Source organism: Ranitomeya imitator, chromosome 4, assembly GCF_032444005.1.
Source record: "Ranitomeya imitator isolate aRanImi1 chromosome 4, aRanImi1.pri, whole genome shotgun sequence".
Lineage (NCBI taxonomy): Eukaryota > Metazoa > Chordata > Amphibia > Anura > Dendrobatidae > Ranitomeya > Ranitomeya imitator.
Genome location: NC_091285.1, coordinates 580,383,799 through 580,399,097, shown reverse-complemented (window position 1 = coordinate 580,399,097; position 15,299 = coordinate 580,383,799). Strand labels below are relative to the sequence as shown.

Below are 15,299 nucleotides of genomic sequence, written 5' to 3'. Positions count from 1 at the left end.
CCAAGACATTAGATATACATATATAGGAGCACTGTGATCAAGAAGTGGCCTAAATTTGACACAAACGTTACATTAGCTAGAACTGGACGTCCCTTAAAAATTGATGAAAAGACGAGTAGATAATTGGTCAAGGGAAACTGCCAAGATGCCTACAGCAACAAAAAAGGAGCTGCAGGAATTTCTGGGAAGTACTGGTTGTGTACTAAATGTGACAACGATCTCTTGTATTCTTCATATGTCTGGCCCATGGGGTAGAGTGGCAAAATTGAAGCCTTTTCCTACAAGGAATAATATCCAAGCTTGGCTATGTCTTGCAAAACCTACATAAAATCTACCAAAAGAATATGGGAAAACGTGTTATGGTCTTATAACACCAAGGTTTAACTTTTTGGCCATAATTCCAAAAGGTATATTTAGTGCAAAGCCAACACTGCACTTCATCCACAGAACACTATACCCAGAATGAAGCATTGTGGAGGCTGCATTATGCTTTGGGGCTGTTTTTAGCAGCTAGAACTGAGACTTTAGTCAAGGTGGAGGAAATTATAAACAGTTTGTTTCAAATATCAGTCAATTTTAAAACAAAACCTTGAGGCCTCTGCTAAAAAGCTGAAAAAAAGAGTAATTTCACCTTTGAACACAATAACAACCCTAAACAGCTGTAAATCAATATAAAATGACTTTGCCAGAAGATGATCAATGTTTTGGAATGGCCCAGACCTGGTCCCTATTGAATCCAATTTTATGCAACCATATACGGTAACTTTAGTTCTTTATTTTTATTTTTCTACAAAAAAAGTGTTTATTTTCAATTTGAATTGTACAGATTATAGAGGAGATTAAAGGCAGAAAACTTCTGAAATTATTGTTCTTGGTATGTTTTTTGTTACATACCATAACTGCCATGACGACAGGAGTGTGTAGACTTTTTATATCTACTGTATATACTACAATTTGTAACATATAACACTAAGAAAAATCTTTCTGGTAGTATTACTGCAAAGAAACTTCTCCTATGATTGCTGATGTACAAATCCAAAATATGCTGCAAATTTGATTTATTTAGGAACAAAATTCATTTATACAGATTTTTTTTTCCTTTAGAACAAACTGAATTTTCTGTTTTGTACACAAGTTGGAGGATTTCTCCTTAAAGTGCTGTTATTACATCCAAAATACAAAAGATGGATAAATCAACCAAATATAGAAAATAATTCAAATAACTTAAAAAAATACTGCTTTAATAAGAATCACAGTACATAGATATCCATTGCATGTCGCCACCCTACCACCAATGACCCCTAGTGTAACACTTCTGGAGCCAGATGGACACCCCCATTGGTTCTACTGAGGTTCAGTGGAAACATACAGAATAGGAATTAAAATCGTAAAACAATCATACATTGGACTTTTTTGCAAGATTTGTTTATATATATATTTATATATATTTATATTATATATAGGTGTTGGTTATTAACAAAAGCCTTATATTACACAGTCGATCTGCGGATCATTCCTGGCTCAGATTCCTCAGTGCACTGACATCCTGTTCCTTATTTTACAATATATACAAGTTCGCTTATTGGTCCGAGAGGGGACACGCCAATATGGTCGGCCACGCTTGTGCTTTCTTTCCACTGGAGACAGCGAATGGCTTCATTTGTACAGAAACTATTCCCTGTGTTTCTCTTATGGAGCTGGAGGATACATCAATTTCCTTGGAGCCCAGATATAGCTAAGAGGTGCTGGATTAGAAGACTGGAGGAACAGTTCTCTGTGCAAGGTCTTGGTATCTGCATCTTTAATAAAACAAAACACGTATTTATAGAAAATGAAAGCATGTACAAAAACCATGAACAGTAACCATTCATGTTCACAAACTGGCCCTTTTCCATTAAAGTACTGGAGTGGTGTCACAAATCTAAGTTCCTTCCTGTTAGTCTTATATTTACCAGCTGCCGTCTTCAGCTCTTCCCAGCGTCACTCCAGTCCTGTTCCATCTTGTGACCGCAACGTCTAACTGACCAGAAGTCAGAGGTAATGGTCACAAGCTCTCAGTGTAAGTCTATGATCCTCGTTATTTTTCTCATAGACTTATATTGAGACGTGACCTCTGGCTCACCCAACAAATATTGGAGCGATCTGGCAGGTCACAAACTGCTGGAAAACAACCGAAGCTGCACTGGGAACAGATGAAGATATCATGTGTTAAGTACAAGACTAGGGACAGGGAACTTAGATTAGTAGCACCACGTGCTGCAACGAAAAAAAAAACATAATGCTGGAGTGGTGCTTTAATATCTTTTCTAATGTACAGATATGAGCTCTATCACAGAGACCTATAACCAGTCACTGGCCACAATGGTGACTAGTTTCTCACTTGGACCATCTGATGCACATTTTTCATTTTCATTCCTCATTATCACAGGGCAGAAAAGCCTTGCACCCCTACAATCCCCTTTCTATTCCTTATATTACAGCCCAACCTTTTGGCTATTTCTCCTTTCACATCTCTGACAATGTTGCTATGATAGAAAAGTTGAAGGCCCAGCACAAGTACTGTAGGATAGTAGCTAGGACTATTATGAGCTCATCCACTCCGTAACAGTTGCTCTGGTTGCTTCCATGACATGTACACCTTTGTACAGTGATCTAATTTAAAGCTCATGGGCCCCAATGCAAAAGTTCCAATGGGGCCCCCAATTATTGCAAGCCTTTAATAGCATGCATCTCATATGAATAGGTCTAAGGCATTTTTTGGGCCCCTAGGCGATTTCATCCCCTGCACCTATAGTAGTTAAGCCCCTGCCATTGTATACTTCCAACATTGCTCTGTCTCTACTATGTATGTTCCTAATGTACATATATGTTCAGCTATGTGAGGCTGCTCTTGTTCTGTATTCACAGTTTTTATGTAGTTGAAATTGCTCCGTGACACAGTTTTCTCGTCTCCTTTGCTAATACCTTTTAATTTCTGCTGGATGGCATAGCGTGCTTTCCTCTCTTGATCCAGTTCATTACACAAGGTGTCTGGGGAAAGAAGGAAGACTTTAGCTTCTCATGCTCAATGACAGGCTCTTCTCCAAATACTCAACCCCTTCCTTGCCAGTAAATACACATCCTTCATGCATACATTTCCCAGTCTGATTGGAGCCACCATACCACGGTCCTTAATAGGTCTGCTGACCCAACACAATGGTTCAATTTTTACATAATCCTAGCATCAAAAAAAAAAAAAAAAAAAATGACACAGATGTAGATGTTCAGCACTGTACATGCGGGGGAAGGCACCGGCGTCGACAAGACTGGGTTAAAAGCAGAGCACTTTGTTAGAAGTGAGTTACAGTAAGGACACTGCCTGTGATTTTGCGCTGGGAGGCAGATGGATACGAGTGGAATTAAACACAATCGCAGGCATTAACACGCAGGTAATTTTACGCCTCGATTTTTAATTTAGAAACCCATGCAAATTAGTGTGCAGAGGAGTTCAATCACTGTTTGGTAATGGTGCCTGCAAGGCCCGAGCGAGGCTTGTTTGCAATGTTCAGGCTAATCAGCGGATATTAAATAAGAAAAAATAATTGTTAAATAACCTAGGTCGACAGAGCGGATTCGGAAGCAGCGTCAGATGACGGCAGAACTGCGGGAGAACTTACCTCTGACAATCTGCAGCTGCTGGACCATCTCTTCTCTGTATGCCAACTCCCTCTTCATCTGGTCCTGGAAATTATCTAGAAAAAAAATAGAGGGAAATGAAACAAATATTTCCTGACAAAAACATATTAGTGACAAGAATATTCCCACGCCGGTGAGGAGCGGTGAGCCTCCTGACACTGCTAAGCTGTTCCAGGCCATCAAACCGCTATGTTCTAGGAGGCAGAAAACCATAAGGTCACATTGCAAAGGCGATAATCACGGCTTCTTGTTCTTCTTGTCTACGATATTGCTAGGGAAGCAGTACATGCCCAGGGGATGTTTCAATTACATTCTCCCAAGTTGACTTTCTAAGTCAGGTTTTGCATTTTAGATGGTTCAGCGTCAGTACAATGTACATGCCCATGGTATGGAGAAAAATTGTTAATGTGGCTCTTAATATCACATTTTATTACTAGTGTAAGAAATGTACTTACTTCTTAACAGTTTATAAGCCCTTAAAGGATACCCATTACTTTAATTGTTATGTTATAAATCAATAGTACACATTAACAAAGCAGCGTTGTAATATATCGTATCAAAGAAATCTGCTTCTTTCTCCTCCTCCTGAACTGATGATGTGTTCAGTGAACTCTGATTTTCCCATTACTGAGATAGGAGATGACAGTTCTACTTTTAAAATTAAAAGTGAAGGAAAGGGTGTAAGAGGAGACAGACATTCTGGAACAAAATCTCCCAAAAACTTTATAAGCACCAGCTGTTAACTCATATCTCAGTAATCGGAAAATCTGTATTCACTGAAGACAGATTTCATCCGTGAATTGAGAATTTTGTGAATTAATGATCAGTCCTAGCGGAGATAGAAGTGGATTTCTTTAATAAGATATATTACAAATGTTCTTAGTTTCTCATGTACAATTGAATAATATTTTAAAAAAATTAAAATGACGGTAACAGTTATAAAATGCCCACACAGAAATAACTGCAGTATTTTACACCTTATTACTCGTTTTTTTTTTTATAGTTTTAATGCAGCTAAATTTCCTGTCGTCTCCATGGTAACAAATCGCAAATAAACTGTCATCTGATTCTGCATTCATGTTCCCTCCCATTAGGCCTCTAATTTTTGTTAGGCCACGTTCACACATTCAGTATTTGGTCAGAATTTTACCTCAGCATTTGTAAGCCAAAACCAGGAGTGGAACAATCAGAGGAAAAGTATAATAGAAACACGTCACCACTTATGTATTTATCACCCACTCCTGGTTTTGACTCACAAATACTGAGGTAAAATACTGACAAAATCCTGAAAGTGTCACTATGGCCTTAATATGCATTCGGAAAGTTATTCAGAAGCATCAGAAACACAGAAAAGAGTATGACTGCAGGACCACATATCCAAGCCCTTGCCTCCTCCTGCCAACTCAAATATATTTCCCGGATCCGCGCATTCCTTGACTATGAAACAACAAAAACACTAGTGCACGCCCTTATCTCCCGCCTCGACAACTACAACCTTCTACTCTCTGGCCTCCCCTCTAGGCTATGGCATCACTACAATCCATCCTATACTCTGCTGCCCGACTAATCCACCAGTCTCCCCGTTATTCCCCAGCCTATACCCTATGCCAAGCCCTTCACTGGCTTCCTTTTGTCCAGAGGCTCCAGTTCAAAACCCTAATTATGACATACATAGCCATCCACAACCTGCCCCCCTCCATACATCTGTGACATGATCTCCGGGTACTTACCTACACGCAACCTTCGATCCTCTCAAGATCTCCTTCTCTACTCCCCTCTCATCTCTTCTTCCCACAACCGCATACAAGGCTTCTCCCGTGCTTCCCCCATATTCTAGAACTCTCTACCCCAACACATCAGACTCTCGCCTACCACAGAAACCTTCAAAAAAAACTTGAAGACACACCTCTACAGCCTGCAATGATCCTCAGTCTACTGAACCGCTGCAAATCCAGCTCTACCCTCTCCTAGTGTATCCTCACCCATCCCCTGTAGACTGTGAGCCCTCGCGGGCAGGGTCCTCTCTCCTTCTGTACCTGTTAGTGCCTTGTATTGCTCATGTTTATTGTGCTTGTCTATATTTGCCCCTTTTCACATGTAAAGCGCCATGGAATAAATGGTGCTATAAAAATGTCTAATAATCACACTGACTACCACTTAGTGCTATTATGTATCAATTATGTATATGCATTATGTGTGCATTTTACAAATCCAGTCTTTTGACTGCTTGTCAATATATTTATGAATGCTAATTTATATATGTCAATTATCTTCACCATCTTCTCCTTTTCTAAACGACTGTAATGAATTGACCAATGTAAATGCAATACAATATCAGCACTAAAATGTCTTTATTGTTGATCTTGATGGATCTCGCTAGCAAATCATCATTATTGGTTTCTTGATCTGTACATGTAAGTTTCAGTCAAAGTGACCGCCCAGTGCCAGAGCCATTGCTAACTGACAAAATCCTTCCTCACTCGGACAAAGAGGTTCTCCTACCCCCCAAAAAACAAGATACTGGCTATAGCCTCTACTGATTCTGCCAAATTTCCATAGTGGTTAAAAAAAAAATCCACATACTCTGAAACCATTTTAAAAGCACCTCAGAAGGGATCAATGCAGCATGCAAATCTCATTCACACTTGTATTGCACAAATGGAAATTAAAAACAGCATACTGTTTGCAAGTATAGAAATCCGCTATTAATGCCACTTATCATACCTTTCAGGCTTTGGAATTCCCTTTCCAGCTTTTTCCTAAGATCCATCTGTTCCATCAACAATTTCTGCAGCTCATCTGTAAAAAAAAAAAAAACCCAATCAATTACAGAGGAAAAAACCTAAATACACACAAGAAAAATCTGTTTTTGGAAGGTGTTGGTTCTCCTGGCAGAGATCTAGCAGATGTAGGGAGTATTAGTGATCGTTCACACCACCATATAAATCGGTTAAGGGTTATCCGATTTTTTTATGGGATAGCCCTTGGTTCAATGTTATTCAATGGGGCAGCGCTGATGACCGTTTTTTTTCACTGACAGAATCTGTCTGTGAAAAAAATTGCAGCATGCTGCGATTTCACTCCAAAATCGGTTGTATGCAAGAAAGAAAAAATACAGAGCTACAACCTGGCATACTGATACATTACAATTCTGTAATATAGGAAACTGTAAATGGTTATGTAAATGATTAATAGCTGCTGAGCAGTGAGCGAACCAGAGCTAAAAAGTTCAGGGTTCGTACCGGACAGTTAGTGTCCCACTAAACTCTGAACATGGGCTTCTCCCGGAAATCCATTGCAATGTTTGGAGTTCTGGGAAAGCATGAGAGGGGGAGAATTTTTCTAGCGGAAACGTTCGGGTCCACATTGTTTTCAGTGGGGTTCAGGTTCACGTTTGGGTGCAGTTCTAGTACCCGAACCGAACTTTGGAATAGCGCTCGGGTCGGGTACCAGAACCCGAACTTCCATGGGTCTGCACATCACTACCGCTGAGCAAAAAAAAAAAAACTAACTGCACACGGTAAACACATGAATGACAAGTGAGGAAAAATGGTCCCATCCTTCTGGGTGACAAATTAGAATTATTTATTATTCGCTCCTGTAGCCTTAAAAGAAAACTCTGGACAGTAGCAGTGCTATATGCTACAGTGGGCAAAAAAGTATTTAGTCAGTCAGCAATAGTGCAAGTTCCACCACTTAAAAAGATGAGAGGCGTCTGTAATTTACATCATAGGTAGACCTCAACTATGGGAGACAAACTGAGAAAAAAAATCCAGAAAATCACATTGTTTGTTTCTGACCAAATACTTATTTTCCACCATAAAATGCAAAAAAAAATGATAAAAAAACAGACAATCAAGATTTCTGGCTCTCACAGACCTGTAACTTCTTCTTTAAGAGTCTCCTCTTTCCTCCACTCATTACCTGTAGTAATGGCACCTGTTTAAACTTGTTATCAGTATAAAAAGACACCTGTGCACACCCTCAAACAGTCTGACTCCAAACTCCACTATGGTGAAGACCAAAGAGCTGTCAAAGGACACCAGAAACAAAATTGTAGCCCTGCACCAGGCTGGGAAGACTGAATCTGCAATAGCCAACCAGCTTGGAGTGAAGAAATCAACAGTGGGAGCAATAAATAGAAAATGGAAGACATACAAGACCACTGATAATCTCCCTCGATCTGGGGCTCCACGCAAAATCCCACCCCGTGGGGTCAGAATGATCACAAGAACGGTGAGCAAAAATCCCAGAACCACGTGTGGGGACCTAGTGAATGAACTGCAGAGAGCTGGGACCAATGTAACAAGGCCTACCATAAGTAACACACTACGCCACCATGGACTCAGATCCTGCAGTGCCAGACGTGTCCCACTGCTTAAGCCAGTACATGTCCGGGCCCGTCTGAAGTTTGCTAGAGAGCATTTGGATGATCCAGAGGAGTTTTGGGAGAATGTCCTATGGTCTGATGAAACCAAACTGGAACTGTTTGGTAGAAACACAACTTGTCATGTTTGGAGGAAAAAGAATACTGAGTTGCATCCATCAAACACCATACCTACTGTAAAGCATGGTGGTGGAAACATCATGCTTTGGGGCTGTTTCTCTGCAAAGGGGCCAGGACGACTGATCCGGGTACATGAAAGAATGAATGGGGCCATGTATCGTGAGATTTTGAGTGCAAACCTCCTTCCATCAGCAAGGGCATTGAAGATGAAACGTGGCTGGGTCTTTCAACATGACAATGATCCAAAGCACACCGCCAGGGCAACGAAGGAGTGGCTTCGTAAGAAGCATTTCAAGGTCCTGGAGTGGCCTAGCCAGTCTCCAGATCTCAACCCTATAGAAAACCTTTGGAGGGAGTTGAAAGTCCGTGTTGCCAAGCGAAAAGCCAAAAACATCACTGCTCTAGAGGAGATCTGCATGGAGGAATGGGCCAACATACCAACAACAGTGTGTGGCAACCTTGTGAAGACTTACAGAAAACGTTTGACCTCTGTCATTGCCAACAAAGGATATATTACAAAGTATTGAGATGAAATTTTGTTTCTGACCAAATACTTATTTTCCACCATAATATGCAAATAAAATGTTAAAAAAACAGACAATGTGATTTTCTGGATTTTTTTTTCTCAGTTTGTCTCCCATAGTTGAGGTCTACCTATGATGTAAATTACAGACGCCTCTCATATTTTTAAGTGGTGGAACTTGCACTATTGCTGACTGACTAAATACTTTTTTGCCCCACTGTACATGGCTGCATTACAATGAGGTATCGCAGAAAGTCTCTACCCTGACTGACATGAACAGTTTCTATACAGTTTATCATTATGTCTTCCTACATCTTGGTTGCAACAGTAGAAGTTTGGTCAGCAGCAGAAGACTGCACTCACCTTTTGCCATGTTCTCAATGTCTTTTTCTACAAACTGGGTCCCAGTGACATCGATTGGACTGTCTTCCCCTGTTTGTGATAAGCGAGAACTGTAAGACTAATGCCAACTATAAAAATCACCTTTATGATCCACATAATATTACATGGAAGTGAAAAACAAATGTAATTGTATCCTGCAGCATATAATAAACCATATTCCCTCTCCAATGCTTCCAATGCATATTAAGTGGAAACTATGGCAACTTAAAATACCGTAACTGTCTGAACTGATTAACAGTGATGGAAAGGGGATTTGTCCCAGACACCGGGTGTGGGAAATATAATAAGCAGCAATATTCAATGATCAGACACCGGATATGGGAAATATAACAAGCAGCAATATTCAATGATCAGACACCGGATATGGGAAATATAACAAGCAGCAATATTCAATGATCAGACACCGGATATGGGAAATATAACAAACAGCAATATTCAATGACAGATGTTAACATTTGTATCTACATAGTAATATAATGATGCTACATTGAGAACCTTTAAATAGACAAAGCAATATAAGGGCTCAATCAGACTAGTGTTATACAGACGTGTGCTGTCTGAGTAAAGATCGTACAGCACAATGACCAATGTAATTCAATAGGGCTGTCCAGTTCAGTTTTTTCACATGGACTAATTGTCTGAGGAAAACAGCTTGCCGCATGCATTATTCTCTGAGTATCGAGTCTAAAGGTGCGCAGAAAATTAAAATCAATATTCCAACAGATCATCTGTGTGGCACTTGATTTTTACGGATATATTGCAATTGTTAATCTAATAAACTGTATTTGATCACGTGCGTCTTAAAATCCACTTTTTGTGCTATTGCTGTTTAAAATATTGGTGTGCAAAAATGGATGTTGCATGGATGTAAAAAATGGACACACGGATGGTGCATGGATGACAATATGGATGCAGTCATATGCATTTTCTGGATAATTTTTCATACACTTGTCTGACCCCGACTTAAGGGCCAGAAATGGTCAGGACTGCAGTGCGCAGGCGCCGGAAAGGTCAGAGAGGCCCGGCGCCTGCGCACTGCAGTACTTTGCTCTGCCCTCAACAGGGCAGAGAAAGTACGCCTGCGCCGGAGCCGTGGCTGAAGATCAGAAGAGGACGTCTTGGAATGAAGATGGGAGGCGCCGCAGCGGACCAGAGACACCCATCCGACCGGACCAGCAGCGGGACCGCCCCTGGGTGAGTATAATCTAACGTCTTTTTCTCCTCTTTCAGGTAACATCGGGGGCTTATCTACAGCATTACAGAATGCTGTAGATAAGCCCCTGATGCCGGTGGGCTTACCTCACCCGTGATTTTCGGGGTGACAGGTTCCCTTTAAAATTAACTACTTATTATACTTATTACCTCAACTGTATATCCCTACTATAGTGTTACAATATATCCCTAAGGCTGGTTTCACATTTGCGGTTGTGTCCGCAGCGTTTGTGCCGCAATTTTCCGCATGCGTTGTGTATTCCTATCTTTAACATTAGGGACGCAGGAGTCTGCGATTGGTTGCGTTTTGCAGCGTTTGACGACGCATGCATCGTTTCGTCGTCTGCGGTTTGGCGCGGTAAAAGCTACATGTAGTAATTTTAGAGGCATCATTTTGCCGCCTAGAAATGTATGTGGTTGTTAGCGCAAGGAACGCGGCAAAAAAATGCATTACTGTCTATGGGAACGCATGCGTACACATGTCTTTGCGTACGCATGCATTTGATGCGCTTGCGTACTTCGGACTGCGCATGTCCAGGAACTGATTTAGACATACCCATTAAAGACATACCCTCCTGAAAATATTAAACGCATGCGCATAGAAAGCGCAAACACATGTAAAAACGCATGGAAACACTGCGTTTTTTTACCATCATGTGTAAGCTGATGCAGATAAAAAACGCTGCGTTATCAGACATTTGCATGCATTTTTGCATGCGTTTGCGGACCATACGCTGCGGACTTAACCGCAAATGTGAAACTAGCCTAATACAGTGTTACCATATATCCATACCATAGTGTTACCATATAGCCCTACTATAGTGTTATCATATATCCCTACCATAGTGTTACCATATATCCCTACCATAGTGTTACCATATATCCCTACCATAGTGTTATCACATATCCCTACCATAGTGTTACCATATATCCCTACCATAGTGTGACCATATAGTCCTACTATAGTGTTACCATATATCCCTACCATAGTGTTACCATATATCCCTACCATAGTGTTATCACATATCCCTACCATAGTGTTACCATATATCCCTACCATAGTGTGACCATATAGTCCTACTATAGTGTTACCATATATCCCTACCATAGTGTTACCATATATCCCTACTATAGTGTTACCATATAGCCCTACTATAGTGTTACCATATATCCCTACCATAGTGTTACCATATATCCCTACCATAGTGTTACCATATATCCCTACCATAGTGTAACCATATAGTCCTACTATAGTGTTACCATATATCCCTACCATAGTATTACCATATATCCCTACTATAGTGTTACCATATATCCCTACCATAGTGTTACCATATATTCCTACCATAGTGTTACCATGTTGCATGCGTTTGCGGACCATACGCTGCGGACTTAACCGCAAATGTGAAACTAGCCTAATACAGTGTTACCATATATCCATACCATAGTGTTACCATATAGCCCTACCATAGTGTTACCATATATCCCTACCATAGTGTTACCATATATCCCTACCATAGTGTGACCATATATCCCTACCATAGTGTTACCATATATCCCTACCATAGTGTTACCATATATCCCTACCATAGTGTTACCATATATCCCTACCATAGTGTGACCATATATCCCTACCATAGTGTTACCATATATCCCTACCATAGTGTGACCATATATCCCTACCATAGTGTGACCATATAGTCCTACTATAGTGTTACCATATATCCCTACCATAGTGTTACCATATATCCCTACCATAGTGTTACCATATATCCCTACCATAGTGTTACCATATATCCCTACCATAGTGTTACCATATATCCCTACCATAGTGTTACCATATATCCCTACCATAGTGTTACCATATAGCCCTACTATAGTGTTACCATATATCCCTACCATAGTGTTACCATATATCCCTACCATAGTGTTACCATATATCCCTACCATAGTGTTACCATATATCCCTACCATAGTGTTACCATATATCCCTACCATAGTGTTACCATATATCCCTACCATAGTGTTACCATATATCCCTACCATAGTATTATTATAAAGCCTTACCATAGTGTTATTTATACTACTCTACCATAGTGTTATTTATCCTGCTCTACCATAGTGTTACCATATAGTCCTACCGTATTGTTACCAGTACTGTCTCCATCGGGTCTCACAATCTAGTGTGGGAGGCAACAGTGCTAACCACTAAGCCACCGTTTTGCCCTCCCCCCCCCCCGATAATGCCCTATAGTGTTATTATACTGACCTACCAGATTGTCACCAAACAGCCCTTCCACAGTGTTATTTATACTGCCCTACAATAGTATTACCATATAGTCAAACCATAGTGCTTCCGTATAGCTCTACCATAGTGTTATTATAATGCCCTACCATAATGTTACCATATAGCCAAACCATAGTGTTATCATATATAGTCCTACCATAGTGTTACCATATGGCCCTTGGTGGAGTTTGGAGTCAGACTGTTTGAGGGTGTGCACAGGTGTCTTTTTATACTGATAACAAGTTTAAACAGGTGCCATTACTACAGGTAATGAGTGGAGGAAAGAGGAGACTCTTAAAGAAGAAGTTACAGGTCTGTGAGAGCCAGAAATCTTGATTGTTTGTTTCTGACCAAATACTTATTTTCCACCATAATATGCAAATAAAATGTTAAAAAAACAGACAATGTGATTTTCTGGATTTTTTTTTCTCAGTTTGTCTCCCATAGTTGAGGTCTACCTATGATGTAAATTACAGACGCCTCTCATCTTTTTAAGTGGCGGAACTTGCACTATTGCTGACTGACTAAATACTTTTTTTGCCCCACTGTATCATGTAATTACTTGTTTGTGCACTGCACATATAGTATCACTTCCATTTAGCTCAAGACTACTTTAGTATTATTTTACATTAATTTAAACACTATTGATCTTTGGTCTATGGATTGTTTTCATAATTTTAGACTTTCTTTATATTGATATTTGTATCCTGGTTCTGCCCATCTTTGTTCAAGCATGTCACCTTTCCACCTGAGTGACTCACTTTTTTTATCTTCTAAAGATTAATTTACGGTAAATTACCATTAGCTATTTGTGCATTTTTCTACATAGGATTTATTGGTGCTTTTTATGCCTTGCCTAACTTTTTCATATGTTTTGTGAGATATGGGGATTGGTTCTATTTATACCTCTTTATATATATTTATTTCTGCTGCTATCTCACACTATGTACATTACATGATTATTTACTCTACCATAGTGCCACCATACTGTCCTACCATAATATCCATAGTGCTGTCCTACAATAGTGCTACCATAGTGTCATCATTTAGCCCTACCATAGTAGTATACTGCCCTACCAAAGTGCTATAAAATTTTCATAACAGTGTTATTATACTGCAGTACCATAGTGTTACCATGCGTCGGGCCGAGATTCCAACGCTAGCGTTCGTTGTGCCGCACAACGGGTGCAGCGGATGCATTTCTCCGGCGCATCCGCTGCCCCATTGTGAGGTGCGGTGAGGTGGGGGCGGAGTTCCGGCCGCGCATGCGCGGTCGGAAAAAGCGGTCCGTCGGCTGCAAAAAACATTACATTTAACGTTTTTTGCTCCCGGCGGTCCGCCACAACACGGCGCAACCGTCGCAAGACGGATGCGATGTGTGTCAATACGTCGCAATGCGTCGGTAATGTAACTCTATGGGGCAAAAACGCATCCTGCAAACAACTTTGCAGGATGCGTTTTTTCCCCTAAATGACACATTGCAACGTATTAAAAAAAACACCAGTGTGAAAGTAGCCTAACTCTAATTTTATTATTTTGCCCTACCATAGTGTTACATTCTGCCTTACCATAGTGTTATTCTACTGCTCTACCAAATTGTAATTATACTGCCATACCATGGTGTAATTATACTTCCTTACAATAGTCTAATTGTACTGCCCTACTATAGTGTAATTATACTGTCCTACCAGTGTTATTATACTGCCCTACCACAATGTTATTATACCGCCCTACCAGTCTTATTATACTGCCCTACTACAGTGTAATTATACTGTCCTACCATAGTGTTCTTATACTGCCCTACCACAGTGTTATTATACCGCCCTACCAGTCTTATTATACTGCCCTACTATAGTGTAATTATACCGCCCTCCAATAGTATTTTAATACTGCCCTACCAGTCTTATTATACTGCCATACCAATGTTATTATATCGCCCTACCAGTCTTATTATACTGCCCTACTATAGTGTAAATATACTGTCCTACCATAGTGTTCTTATACTGCCCTACCACAGTGTTATTATACTGCCATACCATACCAGTGTTATTGTACTGCCCTACTACAGTGTTATCATACCGCCCTACCAGTCTTATTATACTGTCCTACCACAATATTATTATACTGCCCTCCAATAGTATTTTAATACTGCCCTACCAGTCTTATTATACTGCAATACCACATTGTTATTATACTACCCTACCAGTCTTATTATACTGCCCTACTATAGTGTAATTATACTGTCCTACCATAGTGTTCTTATACTGCCTTGCCACAGTCTTATTTTACTTCCCTATCAGTGTTATTATACTACCCTACCAGTCTTATTATACTGCCCAACCATAGTGTTATTATACTGCCCTACCACAGTGTAATTATACTGCCATACCATGGTGTCATTATACTGCCTTACAATAGTGTTACCATACAGCCTTACCATAGTATTATAGTGTTATTATACTCCCCTACCATAGTGTTCTTAAACTGACTTACAACAGTATTATTATACTGCCCCACCAGTGTTATTACACTGCCCTACTATAGTGTAATTATACTGTCCTACCATAGCGTTCTTATACTGCCCTACCACCGTCTTATTTTACTGCCCTATCACAGTGCTATTATACTACCTTACCAGTCTTATTATACTGCCCTACCATAGTGTTATTATACTGCCCTACCAGTGTTATTAT

At 40.1% G+C, this 15,299-nt stretch overlaps 1 protein-coding gene across 1 annotated transcript in view; it reads right to left on the bottom strand.

Annotated features, from left to right (window-relative positions):
- Positions 1 to 1,086: 1,086 nt before the first annotated feature.
- Positions 1,087 to 15,299, bottom strand: part of SKOR1 (SKI family transcriptional corepressor 1) — a 62,491-nt gene continuing 48,278 nt past the window's right edge. The window contains exons 4-8 of the mRNA XM_069766413.1: positions 9,069 to 9,137; positions 6,400 to 6,474; positions 3,657 to 3,731; positions 2,965 to 3,030; positions 1,087 to 1,799 (exon numbers count right to left, since the gene is read on the bottom strand). Coding sequence (XP_069622514.1) covers positions 1,690 to 1,799; positions 2,965 to 3,030; positions 3,657 to 3,731; positions 6,400 to 6,474; positions 9,069 to 9,137 — 395 coding nt within the window. The 3' untranslated portion in view covers positions 1,087 to 1,689. The remainder of the gene's footprint in view (positions 1,800 to 2,964; positions 3,031 to 3,656; positions 3,732 to 6,399; positions 6,475 to 9,068; positions 9,138 to 15,299) is intronic.